Source organism: Phodopus roborovskii, unplaced genomic scaffold (genome assembly GCF_943737965.1).
Source record: "Phodopus roborovskii unplaced genomic scaffold, PHOROB, whole genome shotgun sequence".
NCBI lineage: Eukaryota > Metazoa > Chordata > Mammalia > Rodentia > Cricetidae > Phodopus > Phodopus roborovskii.
In genome coordinates this window covers 11078965-11098806 of record NW_026125489.1, presented here as the reverse complement: position 1 = coordinate 11098806, position 19842 = coordinate 11078965, and the positions used below count along the sequence as shown (strand labels likewise).

Genomic DNA, 19842 nt, shown 5'->3' with positions numbered 1-19842 from the left:
TGCCCCGCACGTCACCTTCCCATGTGATTAGACATTACAGTACCACTTGAAAACTGCTATACAAGGCTACAGTAACTGTCTGCATACACTGACCTGTGTAACCCGGTAAATAAAAACGACTCAAAAGACAGGCTCAGGGTTCCAGCTTCAAGCTGAAGATCTGAGAAGCAAAGCAGAGGTAGCTCTTACCTCTACCTCAGCCTGAAAGGTGATCCTGGCTCCATCAAACCTCAGACTGCAATCCTAGACTGCAATACCCTTGTATGGCGGGAAAATCCCGAGACTGACTGCTGAAGACCCTGCCCCTATCTTTTACATCTCTCTACTGCTGGAATTAAAGGCGTGCGCAGCTGCCACCAGGCGAGAGCAAGAACATTCTAAGAATGACAGCTTACCCCATCTATTATGTGTGTACAGAACTGCCTAGGAAAAGGTACATGCTACTAGATTATTTGCAAAAATCTAAAAATATTTTCATAGAAAAACAGTAATGACAAATTAGATACACAGTGAAAGAAAAATAAAAACACATACAATTGTATCGATTGCACTAAACTACAGCTGTAATTACTTACATCTTATGAAGATTACCTAATGCATGCAGTTTGTGTATTCTAAAAGCAAATACTTTATTCAGATTTACCCTTAATGAGAGAGAGATATGACGTAAAAAGGAAGGTACCTCACACATTTCCCCTTTTAAAGCCACCAAGTTCAATTCTACAAGTCTTTCCATTAAAATACAAGCTTAAAGAGAATATGAACTTACACAAAGTATTACAAATGTTACTAAAAATATGTAGGAAACTCAAATCTTAGAAATTATTTCCTAGGCCAGGCATGGTAGCACACACCAGCAAGGTCTATTCAGCAATTCCTTCCAGGAAAGCGAGGGAGGGGGTGGGGTCCCAAAGGGGGTGGGAGAGGAAGAGGGGGAGAAGAGAGAAACCCATCTCAAAAATAAAAATAAGGGGAAGAGGCAGCAGCTTAGTCTCCAGGCACATCTCCAGTACTAGAGAAGCGGCTACGAGTCTACGGCCATGCCACCCTGAACGTGCCCGACCTCGGCTGATTCCAGAAGCTTGGCAGGGTCGGGCCTGGTTACGACTTGGATGGGAGAGTGGCTACAATGCATGAGGTAATCAAAAGCTCAACAAGTGCACGAAAAGCCGGACACCACATCCACACAGCAGTCTGCACGTAACCCTGCAGTCAGCAGCCAACCTGACAGAAATGACAGAGATGAGTACAACAGAAAACTGGAGAGGAGCCAAGACTTAATCTGGAATGCCCTTTCTCTTTTAAGGAAAAGCTAAACAAGAAAAACAAAAAAAAAAAAAAAAAAAAAAGCAAACTAACAAACATTATTTCTAATGATCATGTAAACTACCTCCAACACACTGAGATGGGAAAGAGAAGAGTCAAGAAGTACAACGCACAACAAACAGCTCGGAAAGTCTATGGCGTGAACAGAATTTATACTCTTGACATTCTATTGGGTTAGAATCCTAGCCACAACATTAAAATTTCTTTTTCTAGAAGTAAACAGTTTCAAACACTGTTATCAGTTACAAAAGCAAAGTATTTGAAGTAGGACATTAAATGTTCTGAAGAAATCTCAAGTTAAGTGAGCTTGATAAACCACTTTTAAAGGTGTACCATAATTTTCCTTCATAAACCATGGGGGGCAAGCAAAGAAAAAACTGTAAAAGCTAAGTGTGAGATGAGTAAAATAAAAATCTCAAAAACACTTGTATAAAATATTAAAATAGCTCAAGAAATTCAATTCCTTAGAAATTATTTCTTAGCCTGGCAGTGGTGGCGCACACCTTTAATCCCAGCACTTAAGAGACAGGCAGATTTCTGTTAGTGGCCAGACTGGTTTCTAGAGCAAGTTCCAGGGCAGATTTGAAAAGTTACAGAGAAACCCTGTCTCAAAAAACAAACACACACACACACACACACACACACACACACACACAGAGCAAAAAAAAAAAAAAAAAAAAAAGTTGTTTCTTTAGACAGGCATGGTGGCGCCTTTAACCCTTTAAACTCAACACTGGGAGGCAGAGGCAGGCAGAGCTGACAGTGCCAGGCCAGCCAGGGATACGGAAGAAGAAAAGGAAGGAAAGGGAGGTGTTTCTGCAGGACTATTAGAAAAAAGAAAAGAGCAGGGGAAATAAAAGTGTCAGGATGCATAAATAAATGCACTGATAAACTTATTTCCCTAACATTTTAAAACTGCAAAACCGAGGAGGCTTTGTTTTGCAGTCGTGAAGCCTCCTCACTTCATGAGCCACTATGAACAAATCACAAGAGTGGCTGTTGGCTCAGCTACACAACTACCAATTCTCAATCCAGACCACACACTGAAACCACCTGAAGACCTTCTGGAAAATACTGACGCCCCAGCTCCAGCTGCCCCAGAGTCTGACTCCCAAAATCTTAAAGAGATCTTTATTACCAGATTGTGTCTCATCCATGTAATGCTTATAACATTCTGAAAACTTGCTCATTCTCATGGCCTGCCATCATTCATTTCAAGAAGTTAACAGCATTAAGCAAAAACAGCAAAAGCATTTCTCATGCACCAATCTCAACCATCATCATCTTCTACGCCAAATTCAAAAATCTCTCTTTGACACTTTACACTGACCCTGGTAAGAATCTCTCTTTGCATTAAAATTTAATACGTAAACGTCTTCCCTTGCCTCCCCCACCCCCAAAAATCTACATGCCTGGGTATGATATATCTAGTAGCAAAGCTTGTAAGATACTATTTACTACTCCATTGCAACTATTTCCTAGAACTGATTAAGAATGAAGGGTACCTTCTGTATATGAGATTGATTCCACAGACTACACGTTAAAATCAACTTTAAGTATCAACGGTGTTATATAAATGTAAACAATACATGCTCCAAAAACATGTTGCTATCCTCTTGAGTGACTAAAGATGGATTTTTAAATTCAGGATAAAAATCATTAAAGAAGAAAATATCCTTTTCATTACAAATCACAAAGGAGTCAATAAAGGAATCAATACTATCAAACAAGAAATACCTACCATTATAAGCATGTAAATACCCAACTTTTTAAACAAGTGATCACAAATACATTAGTCATATCACATATGAGCTAGTTAGATCATAGTTAGTAAATACATGAATTCTAAGGAATATATGCATTCTGATATGAAGTAGCATACACAGTATCAAACTGTTATCTTGGTTCTTTCTATAGTCATCACACAGTAGATATAGATTTAAATATACAAAGGGGAATAGAAACCGAACATAAACAGGAGTCTGAAAGGAGCTACAAAAAAAAATAATAATAATAATAATAATAATAATAATAATAATAATAAACCCTGAAGTCAGCATAGTAAAGTTTAGTAGTATACTCATCTCCCCCTGGTGCCTCAGGATGAAATAACATCATTTTAAAATACTGATTAAGAAGAGCATGTATGGAATGTTGTGCTGTGTTTTTGAGACAGGGTCTTGCCATGTTGTCCAGCTAGCCTGGAACTAATGATGGAGCCAGGCTGCCCTTGAGCCCAGGACCCTCCTGCCTCAGGGTCCCAGCGCTGAGCTCAGGTGTGCACACACTTCACTCAGGGTTTTAAGTGTTCACTATTAGTAACTAAAACACAGAACAAGCACTCTTAAAACCTCATTTGAAGTCACAAACAAAATAATCAGAAAATAAAAACAGGACAAAATTAGTTATGTATAAGATCATCGTTCCTGACAGAGGACGCTCAAGCATTTCTTTACACTTCTGTTCAGTTTAACATCGCGAAGATTTGCCCACAGTGGTGGTGCACACCTTTGATCCCAGCAGAGGCAGGTGGATCTCTGCAAGTTCAAGGCTAGCCTGATCTACAGAGGGAGAGAGGGAGTGCTAGGACAGCCTCCAAAGTTACACAGAAAACCCTGTCTCAAAAAAACAAAAACAAAGACTGCAAAGATTTAATTCATACCTCCATTGGTATGTGGTTTCTTTTTAAATGACACTGTATTAACCATGTCCCACTCGGCTTCATAACTGGTCTGGTGTTCCGATCCTCGATGAGCCCTTTCTTTTGGGGCCTGGGTCCACTCTACAACTGAGCTGGAGTCCTGAAACAGTAATGTAAATCTTAAGTCTGAGCTCGCCCATGCGCTGCGGATGACAGCATGAAACAGTCTCCTCTTGCTCGTCTTTATCACCCTCCTTGCAGTTAGGCTTGCCAATAAACATGTTCAGAGGCCAACTCGGCCTTCCGTAGGGTTGGCTTTCACCTCAATTCTGCATTTGTTGCCATGTCTAAAAGCACAGCAGCCATCTTACAAAGAGAAAAGAAAGCAAAAGGCAAAAAAAGCATCCAATTCCAGATTTTAAGTTTATGGAAAATCTCTAACTATAGTGGTTTACTTGAGTCAAAATTATTTATTTTCTGACAATAAAAATTAGCTAAAAGAAACTTATCTATGATGTATAGCTCCACAGAACATCTGCTTTTAAAGAGTAAAGCCAAACATCTATTTCTTTACAGAGGACGATATACACACGTTAAAGTGACACTGAAATCCTAACTATGACAAACAAAAGAGAAATACTCAGACTACAAAACAACTCCTACCAACTTTGTGCAAGACAAAGAGAAAAGCAAGCAAACGGGAGCTGGTGAGATGCAAGAGTTCGTGAAAAAGCTTTGCTGCCAACCCTGGCAGTGTGAGTTCAGTTCCCAGAATGTGCAAGGGGAAAGAACAGAGCTTACGTCCAGACTGTCCTCTGACCTCCACATGCATTTGCACACAGACAGACAAAGACAGACACAGACACACATGCAGTAAATGAAATGGAAAAAGGTAACAAACCCACGGCATGAACAAGGAAGTCAGACTAGAGAGAAGCTGCACTGGTTAAGAGCACCTGTCCTTTCAGAGGACCAGGGTTCCACTCCCAGCATCTACTACACGTCAGCTCACCCATCTGTAACTCCAGTTCCAGAGAGAACCAATCCTCTTCTCAACTCGCTGGGCATCAGGTATGTGTGTGGTACACAGACATGCATGCCAGCAAGACACCCATACACATAGAAGAGCAAAATATTCATTAAAATAAGAATTTCCAACTTCGGGAGAAGTTAAAAAAAAATAAGGTCTGTTTGTCCTATTTTTAAAAGATAATGTCAAGTATAAAAAAGTTTGAGAAAATGGATTGCTGACAATATATTTCCTAGTTCTGATTGCAGGAGGGCAATTTAGCTGGACTTTCGAAATTAAAATATACATCAGTGGAAGAGGAAGTAATTAACGGGAGGCCAAATAAATACTAGACTAGAGCTAAAGATCCACACATATTCAAACTTACTCGTAATTTACAGTCATGCATAGCAATGACTTTTAAGTAAACAACCACCATATATATGACAATGATCACATTAAGATTAGAATGGAACTGGAAAACGACTTTAGTTATTCAATGGCTTAGCAGCAGTCCAGGACTGTGTCACAGGCAGTGCTCTGAGTGATAATGCCAGTGTACATAACCCTACCCCATGCAGCTAGTCACAGACAGCACAGTACAGTGGCAGTGTCTGTGACAATGAAAACAGCTATGTACACTGCTCACACGATTACACACTATGTACACTCTAATGGCAAAGACGGTCTACTTACATTGAGATTTTATATTATATGATACAGCACTATTCTCTGTCACACCGGTCTCACCATCCACACATTGTCATCATGTCTCTTGAGCACATCAAGAGCACATATCAAGTGCATCATCTAGGTGCCACTGCCTAAGAGGACATTTATGAGTTTATCCCCAGATTTAAGAAAAGTGTGGCTATACATAAACATAAGTGCAACGAGTTGAAAAACTGTATAAAAGGACAAATGTGGCTTACAAATTAACACAGGTAAGTGTTCTACCTCAGATTAAAGTCTAGAAGGCCACTAACCAGGGTGGAGGAAGGAAAAGGTTCTGAGCCAGTAAACAACTCCATGTTGAATACTCACGCATCTCCAGTGCAACATTTTGTTAGAAGGGAGAGAAGGAAGTAGGTAGGAGCAGGATGAAATAACCAAATCACAAGGAAACCGTCAAGCTAACGGCAGCCGACTAAAAAGAGGACCATCTGGAACTACAGTTAGAGAGTGGGGCAGTTTTCTTCTTCCAGGTTCTACCTCAAATGTCGTGGTCAGAGAGCTACCTCTGAGGCTTTCTTTGGTTGTCTTTGTTTTCTGGTTTTCCTTCCCTATGTGGTCTAGGCCTGCCTTTAACTCAGAGATGTTTCTGCCTCGGCCTCCCTATTATAGGCACACTGCCAAGCCCAGTTCAGAAAGCCTGTTTTATTCACCCAACCACCACATTCCCCTCCCTGCCATCTCTCCGACCACAGCCTGGTAATGAGGAGAGGCAAGAACCACTCTCACAATTACCCCACCCATACCTCTCTCAATGTCGGCCTTCCCCACAAACAAACAGGGTCAGAAATGGCAGGTCATGTTAAAAAAGCATTCAAGAAATTAGGATAAAGTCTAAGCTAAAAATAAGGAGAACGGAGGAGAGATGGCTTGTACTACTCTTACAGAAGACCCAGGTTCAGCACCTATAATTACCAACAACCTGTAATTCCAGCTCCAAGAGATCTGACACCCTCTTCAGCCTCCATCACTGCATTCATGTAGTACATATATAGATCAACACACACACACACACACACACACACACACACACACACACACACACACTCTCTCTCTCTCTCTCTCTCTCTCTCACACACAAAGTTTTTTGTCATTGTTTCACACTTTTTTGAAACTGTCTAAGTGTGCACCGACTGTTACATCTACTGTCACATAAGGAAGCCAGAGAACAACTTTTGGGAGCCAGTTCTCCTGAAACCTACTTGTTGGGGCACCTGATATTAAATATGAGCCTAACAGTGCAGAACACTCCAAATACCAAGACAAGGGTCTAAAATAAAAAAGCGGGGTCCATATGAAACACAGAGGGCTAGCAAGAGGAACCACTCAGAGCAAACAGACTGCACACAATTAAAAACAAAGGAGATTTTTATGTTGGGTGTGGTGGCAAGAAGCCTGCGATCCTAGCACTTGAGAGGCAGAAGCACAAGGACTATGTATGAAAGTTCAAGACCAGCCTGGTGGTCTACACAGCACATTCTACGGTGACAAGAGACAGGGTAGGGAACCTTAAGGGATGGAGAGGATGTGACTGACATACAGGAATAGGGACTTGCCGTGGGGAATGAAAAGTACCAGCACAAAGGGTAGAGGGTGACACAGGAGGGCATTAGGACAGGGTGGTAAAGAAGACACATGCATGCCTACATATACACGCACACACAAAGAAAACATACAGCATTCTTCTCTGAGGGTATTTTTTAAATACCTTTCCAGCATACAGAATACTAGAAGAGTCTAATGTGTCATCCAATGGTCTCCAGTCCACTATTACTTCAGCTTCCTACATAAAGAAATCATGAAATGTATTTAGAATTCATCAATATAACTTGAGCATCCTGAAGAAACCATGAATTGTATTTAGAATTTATCAACACATTATGTTCTTAATCCATTTTTATTTCTAAATGCAAAATAAAATTGTAGGCCCTTAAATACTAGTATTTTACACATGCTGACATTACCATTATTTAACAATTATTATGGAAATTTAATTCTAATTATTTTCATTATGAAAAAATTTGTATTACTATGTCTATATACCTTTTGTTTCCCCCCTTTTTGGTGAGTCGGGATCTCTCTGGTGTCCTGGCTGTCTTAGAACTCACTATACAGACCAGGTTGGCCTTAAAATCACGAAAACCCACCTGCTTCTACCTCCCAAGTGCTGGGTTGGGATTAAAGGTATGTACCAACATGCCCACCTTTACATCCACATTTAAAACATTTCTTATTTATTGGTGTACCTAGGTATTTTGTTTCCAACATTATTTCAATGACAAATTTACAACCGCTGTTCAAATACAGTGCCTTACATGTGAGATTCAGACTCTCCTTCAGAGCATCAAAGAGAACCACTGTCATAAACTAATGTTAAGTCAGTCATTTACCAGAACCATACCTTTTCTAAAACACGTAATATTCCTGAAATTAAGTTGTCTTGGTCATTGGCCTTTCCACAAGATGAGTGAATATATACACCTTCTTGTTCATATATAACCTGGAAGAGCAAAAAGAAGATTATAATTACACTTTTTCCCCTCCACGTGTTGGGGGAGAGGGTGTGCACCTTCTCCTGGCTCAGAGCCGATTCACTGCTCCCTAGCACGGGTTCATCTCACTTGGTGCTAAAGCTCTGAATTCATACTGACTGGCATGACAACTACTTCACCAAATGAGCCCCAGCTCGAGTCAGACTTTTTATCTCAACACTTCTTAAAATAACTGAGGTGTTTTCTTTTTTACTTTTTAAATTTCTTTATGTGTATGGGTGTTTTGCCTGCATGTGTGTCTGTGTACCATTGGCATGGCCGGTACCTATGGAAGCCACAAGCTGGCATCAGATCCCCTGGAACTGGGACTGCAGACAATTGAAAACTACGAACATGCTGGAAGTTGAACCTTAGTCCTGCAGAAGAGCAGCCAATGCTCTTAAGTGCTGAGCCATCTCTCCAGTCCCCAAACTGTTTTCTTACAATACCTGTTGGAGGTTTGATACACAGGGTGATTGGGACAAGAGCATTTCAGATTCATGAACACTCATGCATTCCTTTGTGTTTTGTGTATGTCATACACACGGTCTGCAGGTAGTTCACAGGTTTGCATCTTGCCCTGTGCCCAGACAGCAGAAGTCAGGGTATACAACTTTCTACTTGGAATGTTACCTCAGGGCTGAAAGCATTTTACATTTGGGATCATTTTAGATTCTGGATTTTCAGATTAGGAATGTTCAACCAGTATTTAAAATACACCATACAGACTTAAGGAGAACTACAAACATAGATAAATTAGAAGGAAATTTGCTTCAATACACATGAGTATTTGTTTTTCAGATTGATTAAAAAAAATCTTATCTATCTCTATTAATAATGATGTTGAACTAACTGCCATAATATATAAATATGTAAATCCACACATATGTAGTCTAGAACTGGGATAATACCAGTGATACAATGCTTGCCTAGTGGGCACAATGTCTTGAGTTCTATTTCCAGCCACGCAAGACTAAATATTTTAAGTAAACACTGAGTTCAAACTGAAAAATCTATATGGAAATATCCAAAAGAATCAACAATGAAAATATAAGGAACAGGTACTTTCTACATACTCCTACAGTGCTATATTCTTATTTTTAAAAAAAATCATGTAGTACTCTTTTATAACACAGGTATAGAAGTACAGGGAACTGTGTGAGAATTTTAAAGAGTATTTCCAGGCCTTGCCCTGCCCCATCTCCAGTGGATCACACAGATCTTCCATCAAACACACACACACACACACACACAGAGAGAGAGAGAGAGAGAGAGAGAGAGAGAGAGAGAGAGAGCGAGCGAGCTTTGTCCCAGCCCCCAACTTGAGCATGCACTCCCTGGAAACCACAGGCCATTCTGACCATGAAGCAAGTAAGCTAACTGCAGCTCTTCACCTCCATACCTACAAATCCAATCTTCCAGCCTCATCCCCAGCTTGTAATGTGATGTTTTGCTTGTTTACTTTTGGGGGCTCCTCCACCTTATTCTTGGCTTTCTTGCCAGTTTTTCTTAAATTACCCCGTTATCTTTTGCGTTGGGCTTTTCCTTTACTGTCCCTGTATACCCTTCTTCCCTTCTTCCTTACTCCGGGGCTTACTTGCGGTGTGGCTGGGTGACTGGTCCCTGGAGATCTCCTTCCCTTATTCTCTTGTTGCGCCTCTCTTCCTCAGTTCTAGTTATCCTCTCTGCCTACCCTCGCTCCTGCCTCTCTATTGGCCGTTCAGCTCTTTATTAGACCATCAGGTGTTTTAGACAGGCAAAAAAAAAAAAAAAAAAAAAAAAAATCACAGCTTCACAGAGTTAAACAAATGCAGCATAAAGTCACACACCTTTAATAATACTCTACCACACCAGCTCTATAGCAGACCTTCTGCTGTGGCCTCTCCTCTCTGCCCCATTCCCAAGGCACTAAGCAGATCCTGGGGAAAACTTCAGATTATCTCCTTGGGTCTTGTCATTTCAAAGTTACTTAACAAAAACACCGTAGTCTAACTTTACCATTTTCAAAGCTTTGTTTCAGCTTCAATGCTCTCTGAAACCTATGAACACACCTCCCAACATTAAAGTTAAAAGAATTTAAATGAGCTAGGCTACTGGGACTCAACTGCTAATCATTAACTTGAGCTACAATCTATGCAGCTCCCTGGTTAAAACTTGCAGGCCCTGGCTATGAAACGTATCCTTGTATTTATTTTTACTCATCAAAACCCTGTATGGACTATCATTATTATCAACTTAAGACAGTACAGTTTAGGGAGGGGTTGTCTTATTGACAATCCACAGATTAAAAATGTCCAGTAGAATGGGAGGTTTTCAAGAGATAAACACACTATTACAGGCAGTGGAGATCTCCCAACCACTCACACCATGCTGGATACAGAGAAATAGTGCGTATCAAACATGTAAACACACAGCAGAAGCAAAAGACATTCTGGGGTCTGTATTCCAGAGGCCTTGCCTAATCAAGATTCACCCATCAGAGAGTTGCCTCCTGGTGGGCTGACACCATCAACTTCAATTGCCACCTGTTGCTCCTGACATGGCCACCAGCGCCCCAGCATGCTTAGCTCCTCTGCGGTGCTTTTCTTTACAGAAAAACATGTCCCAAAAGTCAAATTCTAAACTATATTTGTACTGCCTACAGAAGGCAGTCATGTTTAGCTTTCTAATCTCAAAGGTGTAACTTTAACTTCAGAGATTAGTTAAGTCTGATTGAAAAGGCAAATAGAATAAAATAGAATGAAATATGAAGCCCCTATCTCTGTGGATTCTACATTCTCTAATCTCAACCAGTCAGAACCCAAACAGATTAAAAAATGCTTAATACAAAAAAGGTGCATAGTAAGACGTTTTTTCTTGTTTGGGGGACCCGCCACTCAGCTCCCAAAAGAATCACACACAGAGGCTTATTCTTAGTTATGAATGCCCGGCCTTAGCTTGGCTTGTTAAATTATCCCATCTCCCTTTTGCCTCTGGGCTTTCCCTCCCTGTTCCCTTTCCGTAAATCTCACTCTTCATCAGTGGGTTGCTGTGTGGCTGCCCCTGGCCCCCTCCTCTCCCCGTGCTCCTCCTCTTTCCTCCTTCTATTTACACTCTCTGCCTGCCAGCCTCACCCGTCCTCTCTCCTGCCTCCATACTGGCCATTCGGCCGTCTAGTCTACTAAGACCATCAGGTGTTTTAGACAGGCAAAGAATCACAGCTTCACAGAGTTAAACAAATGCGGCATAAACACAAGTCACACAGCTCAGAATAATGCTCTACTACAGTTGCTCTTAAAAGGATAGAGATCCAGTTCTCAGCACCCACATGGGGCTCATAACTATCTGTAACTCCAGTTCCAGGGCATCTGACACCTTCTGTCCTCTGAGGGCACCAAGCACTTCTAACAGTAAAACCCTGCAATTCTTAACACGCAAGTGCTTCCAGCAGAGTTCAGTGCCACTGCTTAGCATGACTGCATGTGCAGTGCGAAGTGTACCGGCTCTTCAAAGCCAAAGCTACAGTGAAGTCCACCAGCACTGCAGAAATATTTTGGATTGGTTACACATTTCATTTCTTTTTTTTTTTAAGATTTATTTATTATGCATATAGTGTCCTGTCTGCATGTGTGTCTGCAGGCCAGAAGAGGGCACCAGATCTCATTATAGATGGTTGTGAACCACTATGAGGTTGCTAGGAACTGAACTCAGGACCTCTGCAAGAACAGGCAGTGCCCTTAACCTCTGAGCCATGCCATTCTCTCCAGCCCTACACATTTGAGTTTTATAATTATGTATATGCAAATAGCCCAAGGAGTTCAGAAAAAGAGCATTCCATAACCTGGAATTAAAGATAGCTGTGAGCTGTTCATGGGTGCTAGGAACCCAACTCAGGGCCTCTTGAAGAGCACTATACTAACCACTGAGCCACCCCCACAGACCCTCATATTTGAGACTGAATTTTTCAGTCATTTGAATGTTCAGAAATCTTACTTCCAAATTTAAACACCTCTACATTGAATTCCACGAACCCAGCATTTACAAAGCTCTGTGCCACCCACAAACTAGATCCCCAACCCTTCCCACCTCCCACTTTGAGGCAGAGGCAGAGGCAGAGGCTCACTGTGTCATCAGGCCAGCCTTCAGCTCTGGTCTGCAGCCCAGGCGGCCTTGCGCTTCTCCCACCTCAGTGTCCTGACAGGATGAAGGTACAGGCTTGTACCACCAGGCAGGGCTTCTGGCAATGTCAAAAAGACACAATCTACTCAAAATAGTCTAACTGCTCCAAAGGTATACACAGACTATAAAGATACTTTTTAAAAAGTCTGAGGACAGATGCTGGTGGCACACACCTTTAATCCCAGCAGAGGCAGATGTATCTCTGTGAGAACTAGGCCATCCTGGTCTATAGAGCAAGTTCCAGGACAGGCTCCAAAGCTACAGAGAAACCGTGTCTCGAAAAATCAAAATAAAAAAAGTTTTCCACCTGGGATAAAGTTCTCAGGCCTACCAGACGCTCATTATTAAAAATCAGCTAAGGTGGGGCTAGAGATGCCTCGGTCATTAAGAACACCCACTGTGCTTGCAGAGGACCAGTGCCCAGTTCCCAACACCCAAACTGCCCAGCTCAAAACTCCAGCACCCCAAACCTGTGCTCACATACACATACATACAAAAACAAGCTAAACACCCTTAAAAACAGACAGACACATGGAGAGGCGGCCAGCAACGTGCATAATGGAGGGGGATGCATGCCATGGCACTTGTGAAGAGGTCATTCGGGAGTGCTTTCCTTAGCGCACTTAAGAACCCGGGTTTGATTCCAAGTACCCACATTAAGGACTCACAAAAGTAACTCCAACTCCAGTTTCAGGGGATCCGATACTCTGGTTTCCTCAGACACCTGCAGGAAGGTGGTACTCGAAAACTCATTCAGGCATACATGTAAAAATTAAAATATTTAAAAAATAAATAAATAACCAGGCATGGTAATACATATCTTTAATCTCAGCACTCAGGAAGACAGAGGTAGGAAGAACTCTCCAGGTCAGGACTATGCAGTGAGAGACTGTCTAAATAAATAAATGATTGCTAAAAAGAATCCCAGTCTCCCCTTACCAGCAGGAAGTAGTTTGGAAAGAACAACGCCCAAATTCCCAAATATTGTCTATAAATGTTTGTTTTCATTTAAATGGACTTTGTTATATAAAATAAATTAAAAAAAAAAAAAAAAAAAAAAAGAATTCCAGTCTCAAAGGGGAAAAAAAAAAAAAAGCACTTAGCCTGATGACCTGAATTGGAGCCCCAATCATGATGCACAGAGCTGATCCCCAAAGTTGTCATCGAGCCTCCATCCACACACGTACCATGGCATGTACGCACCCATGTACACACACAAACACGATTGCTAGAATATTTGTTAAGATGCTCAAGCAGTTGAGTGTGCAAATAAAACGTCTAACGATGTCCTAACATTCATAGCCTTTAGCAAAGGAACTAAGTGAGGAAATTAAAATAACTCTGAAGCCAGGTGTTGTAGCACACGCCTACAATCCCAGCACCTGAGAGGCCAAGGCACAGCAACAGAGAGTTCAACCTCAGCCATTGTCAGCTGTAACAAGTTCAAGTCCAAGCCTGGTTTTCATGAGCAGCTGCTGCCGCCACAAATGATGTTGAGGAGGATAAGAGAAAAAAGAAAAAAAGTTCTGAGGGACTATAGCAATTTTGCTGACCTCAGTTTGGCAAGAAAAGTTAAAATCAAAGAGCAAAAATGAGACAACACGGAATTCAACTCGGCAGACAGAAATAGATGCGTTTTTGCATTACCGAATTTAGACCATGCTCTAACAAAGCTGGAAAGGACATGCACAGCAAAGACTTTTATATACTGATGTGGGACTGGGCTATTTATATTGCCACCAGATAGTTTCAAAAAAAAAAAAAAAAAAAAAAAAGATAAATGAAAAGCATTCAAATAATACTCCTTAGTAAGATTAAGGTAAAATTCTTGCCCTAACTCTCTCCAAATATGGAAATTCAATATCTACTGCATAACATCCATTTTAGCAACTACGAACTTTATTAAGTAATCTATAATAAAAGGGGGGGCTTCAAAACTTCAGTTTATCGAAAAGCTATCTGGTTTATGGAAAACAATTTAAGCTTTTATTTACAAAAAGTGTCCTCAGGAATTCAGATATGTTTCTGTGCTCCACGACTAAACATCTAAGCACCTAATTGCTATCTCCACGTCCATAACCACAAGTTTCTTAAACTGTTAGGTTCTGCAATAACCTGCTCTTCATATAATGCCAGCTCTCACCAGCCATCCCAACCAGTCATTCCCTGACAGCCTCTTGCCACCCTGACCCGATGCACCATAACCTGTCAGCCTGTCTGTGACACGGAGCCCCTCCTTATCTGGAGTCATCTGCTCACATACACTCTTCCAACCTAGTCACCCTCTAATTATCCGTGTAAGGACTGTAACAGCTAGTTCTACAATTCACCTGTACAAACTACGCATCTGACTGCGTCGATACAAGTTAAATCCCTTAGGGCTGGACCCTCCTCCTCTAAGGTGACATTACACCTCCTGACATTCTTTCTGCCTATGCCCACTCTGAGTCTGTTCCCTGAAGACCTAGAGTGCTTTCCTATGTGAATACTACTCCTCAAACACTATTACCCACTCTCTACAAAGTCTCTGACAAAGAACACACGTCAGACTCTTCTATCCACTGCCCATTCCACCGCATCTGGTTGACAAGGGGACAGTTTCAGTAATCTCTCCAATCCCAGAGAAGGAACTAGACCACTCTAACCGGGGTATCTACAGTCTGCCTTGCCTTTTCTCAGACAGTGTGTTGTCTAAGGGGCCAATAATGAACAGCTGCTCTATTCCAAGTAACAGCATCAACTAAGCCAGCGGTGGTAGAAATGAGGAAAGACAGATGACTAGAAAGATATTTAGAATGTAAAAATTATAGGGCTTTGTGACTTAATTTCAGGAGATTAAAAGCAAAAAAGTCAGGGACACAGCTGGGATATCGGGAGGTAATTTACCGAGGTACCGCTGGCTGGGAATGCTGAGTGAACCAACAAGACACAGACATGTAGCAATTCTCAACGAAAGGCAGGTCTGTGGCTTCTTCTGGACATGAGACAAAAATAAATTAGCAGCCTGAGGGGTTACCAAATGACTCCTGAAAACTGTTATCTGACCTCCACACACGCGTGCGGTGCATCATGCCCCATACACACAATAAGATATGAAATGTAACTTAAAATTTTACACACAATAATGAATGAAATGTGGCTTAAAATTTTACACACAATGTAAAAAAAAAAATTTTACACACAATAATGAAATGTGACTTAAATTTTTTAAACAATACAAGTCCAGTATGAGACACAATAGTAATCCCAGTACTGGGACATGAAGAAAGCAGGTTAGCCTTGTTCAAGACCAAATATACTACACGATCATGTCTCAATAAACCAAGGAGTTTTTTTTTTTAAAAAAAAAAAAAAAAAAAAAGGCAAAAATCCATGTTTAATCACCCTTACATGCAAAGAACCCAGCATAATAACTGGTGTTAAGCCAAAGAACACCATAAAAACTTAGAGGGGGCATATTCTTGTAAGTCCCGAGTTAACTATCACAATGCGATTTCATCTAAGGAAAGAAGAGTCTCCATGAACATCAACTAGATACTAAAAGCACTATTGTTGGGGTGCCGGTAGAACACATAGTGTACACAAAGCAAAGGAGTCTGTTATGGTGGCTCGAGCCTGTAATCCCAGAATTTGAGATGAGAAGGTAGGAAAATCAAATGTTCAAAGACACCCTCAGCTACCTATCAAGTTCAAGGCCACCGAAACTACAACAGACCCTGACACACACACACACACACACACACACACAGAGAGAGAGAGAGAGAGAGAGAGAGAGAGAGAGAGAATTTTCCATTGCGTGTTTTTTACTCTTTATAGTCTTCAGCACTCTGGCGGGCCCACCACCCAGTTCCCAAATAGCTCACACTCGGAGGCTCATTCTTAGTTATGAGTGCCTGGCCTTAGGTTGTCTTGTTTCTACTCAGCTCTTCTTACCTTAAGTTAATCCGGCTACCCTTTCCTTCTTTTATCTTCCTTACTTCTGCATATCTTACTTTCCCTCTCACTCTGTGGGTGGCTGGACACCCACATGTCCTCTTTTGTTCTCTCCTCCTCCTCGTCCTCATTTCTCCTATTTATCCTCTCTGCCTGCCAGCCAGGCCTATCCTGTCTCGCTACTGGCCATTCAGCTCTTTATTAGGACCATCAGGTGGGTGTTTCAGACAGGCAGAGTCACAGCTTCACAGAGTTAAACAAATGCAGCACAAATCAAAGTCACACACCTTACAGCAATACTCCTCCACTTTCTTCCACTCCAGAGGGAAACCATGCCGGGTAGGGGAAACCTTGCCAACTACTTAGGGCTAGTAAAGTACACCCACCATTGTATTAAATCAGCATAACCCCTAATAATCTCATATAAACATCTGTCCTAGTACCCACCCAAGTGTAGTCTTCACCTCTCATCAAGAAAACTTTCCTTCGCAACAGAGAACATTACAGAAAACCACCACCAACCAAAACGCAGAAAATGTGATATAAGTAAACCCTAAAAGGATGTCCAATCTATTATTTGAAAGACCAAGAATGCATGCACATATGCACTCTTGCTTGTTCAGCTGCCTGTGCTCCTAAGCACTCCAGGCCCAGACAGACAAGACTCCTGGCATCCATTCCATTCTGCAGATAAAAAAAAAAAAAAAAAAAAAAAAAAAAAACGAGGAACAAGGAAGTCTTAACTATGCAGTTTTCCAAGGTCAAAATTCAAATCAACTAGCGAAGATAAGGCTTTTATCTGTTCACCCCACAGCCTAATCTGCCACAGCACAAACGCAGTCACATAATTGAAAACTGGAGACCGTCTGAAGCTGAGCGGGCAGAGGAAGCTATCTGCAACAAGTAAACAGACCTTAGCGTTCTCTGAGTCATTACCAGTCCGGGACCGACGTTTGCGAAATAACACTGCGCTGGGAAATGTCGCCAGGTGCATGTCACCAAGCAGATGACCCTAGATAGGCAGACGCCCTCCCTCTGGATCTAAACCCGCAATAAGTATACATAAATATAAATACATATGCATATAATACACATTACACATATGTGTGCATATGTGTTTATTGTTATCGTTTTTATTTAACTCCCCTCCGCAGCTAACGCTAGCTCCCAGCCCACCGTCTGCAGAGGCAGCATGACAAGACAGCCCAGCCCGCACCTCGGGGACGGCCCCGAGCCCCGAAGACGTCCTCCTAACGACGGCTCTGCCGGCTGAGCCTGGGGCTGACGACCGCCAGGCCCTGCGGGGGGGGAAACGTCACCGGGGCCGCGCTCCCTCCGCCGCCGAGCCAGGCCGGCGGCCCGCGAAGCCCCCGGCCCCGGCGGGGCGGCAGCGCGGAGGCCTGCGAGGCCCGGCGGCAGGGACGCTCGGGCTGACGCGGGGCTCGCCCGGCCACCCGGCCGCGCCGGCGCCGTTACCCACCTTCCCGCTCACGACGCCCGCCGCCGCCATGATCCCCGCGCCTGCCCGGCGATGACGTAGCGCAGCCTCACGTGTCTCCCCCGGACTCACAACAACATCCGGCCGAGCTAAAGTAACATCCGGGCGGGCGGGAAACGGGGCGGGGAGTGAGTGGCGGGAGCTGCGATTGGCCCGGGCGAGGGCGGCGGGGGTTGGGTGGGCGGGGCCTCCTGGCGCATGCGTGGTGGTGGGGTGCTAGAGGGTGGGGCGGCGGTGCGTGCCGCACGGCGCATGTCTTTTCCGTTTCCTTTCCCTTATTTTTTTTGTTTTGTTTTGAGTTTTGAACTGGAAAAGCTGGTAGGTGGGAACCTGACATTTCCGATACGAGGAGCGCCGCGTCTTTTCGGAGTGGTGGGAGGAGCTGCCCCGGCTTGTGTTGCTTTAAATCAGTCACGGTAACGCGGGGATTGCCTTGGACTCCATCCAGCCCTGGAGATGAAGGCCGGACCACGCCCTTCACCGAGTATAGAGCTGCTACCCGGCTCAGTGGTTATGAGTTCAGTTCCCGGACTCGCCCAAGCTGCGGCGGGTAAAGCAGGAATTAATTGTGCGTGCTGTGGTTGTAGGGATCGCCCCCAAACGGTGTACGGAAACCGACTGGTAAAATAGCAAGCCCAAGGCTAATTCCTTCTCAGTAATGTGAAAGGGGTTCTGAGACATACCCAGCTCCGGCACGGAATAAAAGCCCCTCGGCCCCACTGAAGTAATTCTGTGTCCACGCCTCGAGAGAGCTTAGAGCAGGGCTTCTTCAACCTGTGGGTCGCAACCAGTTTGGCGATCAGGCAAGCTTTTCACATGGGTCGCCGGAGACCATTAGAAATACCACATATTTATATTATGATGCATACGTAACAGTAGCAGAACTGCAGTTATAAAGTAGCGATTAAATAATTTTATGGTGGGGGGGATCAGCACAGCTTGAAGAACTGCATTAAAGGGGCAGGCACAGCGTTAGGATGGTTGAGAACCAGAGTTAAAGGCTTTTCTGGCTACTTAAGGTGAGTGCAACCAAATGGAATGGCAGGAAACATGATTTGCAGGTTCTTCAAATATCAGGGGTCTAACTGGTGGGGGAGGTGCCAGGATCTTAGATGGCAATGCCTGCTTAGCCCAGTCGGGGATGCTGAACGTTTAAGTATCAGAGACTCCAAGCAGGGGTCCTCATGAGCCATTCCTGTCTTACAATATTAGCTTCGTCTCTCAGTTCTCCCTGTTCAGAACCAGTTTTCTGACTGTAACCTAAAGCTGATGAAGTCTGAATGCACTCAGCTTTGTCATAAAACTCATTCGAGTAGTAGACATGGTGACATTCGGCGATGCTGAGGTCCTTGGCTACCTACTGAGTTAAGGGCCAGCCTGGGTGACATAGCAGGGCACTATACAGTTGCTTCTGACTGTGACACATGGGACTAGCTTGGCCCATGGCTTCTGTCCTTGAGTCAGTGGCTGCAATCCCCAGTATGTGATACTAATTGACAAGGTAGGAGATCATGTGGCACAGCTCCACCTTTAATCCCAGAACTAGGGAAATAAAGATAGGTGAATGGCTGTGAGTTTGAGGCCAGCCTCATGTACGTACTGAGTACCAGGCTGAAAGAAAGAAAAGAAATATGTGTGTGTAACAAAAGATTGGACAATTCCCAAAGAAGAATCCAGGGACTACTTCAAAAACAGGTGTTGATCGGCAACCCAAAAGAGACACCAATTCCAGATCAGTTTCTCTGTTCCCAGGTATCACTTTGTAAAATACTGCCTTCCTACTACGATGTGTGTGCACTCCTGGAAGGCACACATATATACAAATATACACACACATATACATATATATATGATGCAAAGGAATCTGAGTGGTAAACGCCTCAGAGGAACTTTAGACCTAGGGTGGATTTTATCGATAGCCCCCCCATGTTTGTCAGCTGAAGAAATTAAATCTCTTAGAGGTTAATGACCTGCAAAAGTTACAGGCTACCTCATGGCTGAGTACAGATGTAAT

General features: G+C 43.0%; 1 protein-coding gene across 2 annotated transcripts in view; it reads right to left on the bottom strand.

The window, feature by feature from the left end:
• Tbc1d15 (TBC1 domain family member 15) overlaps nucleotides 1–17882 on the bottom strand; it is a 44276-nt gene extending 26394 nt beyond the window's left edge. Inside the window, exons 1-4 of one of the 2 annotated variants that reach the window (XM_051176233.1) lie at nucleotides 17811–17882; nucleotides 8110–8208; nucleotides 7417–7491; nucleotides 3989–4127 (exon numbers count right to left, since the gene is read on the bottom strand). In XM_051176233.1, coding sequence (XP_051032190.1) covers nucleotides 3989–4127; nucleotides 7417–7491; nucleotides 8110–8208; nucleotides 17811–17840 — 343 coding nt within the window. In that variant the 5' untranslated portion in view covers nucleotides 17841–17882. The remainder of the gene's footprint in view (nucleotides 1–3988; nucleotides 4128–7416; nucleotides 7492–8109; nucleotides 8209–17810) is intronic. The other variant, XM_051176234.1, reaches the window with a different exon arrangement.
• Between the last annotated feature and the right edge of the window lie 1960 nt (nucleotides 17883–19842).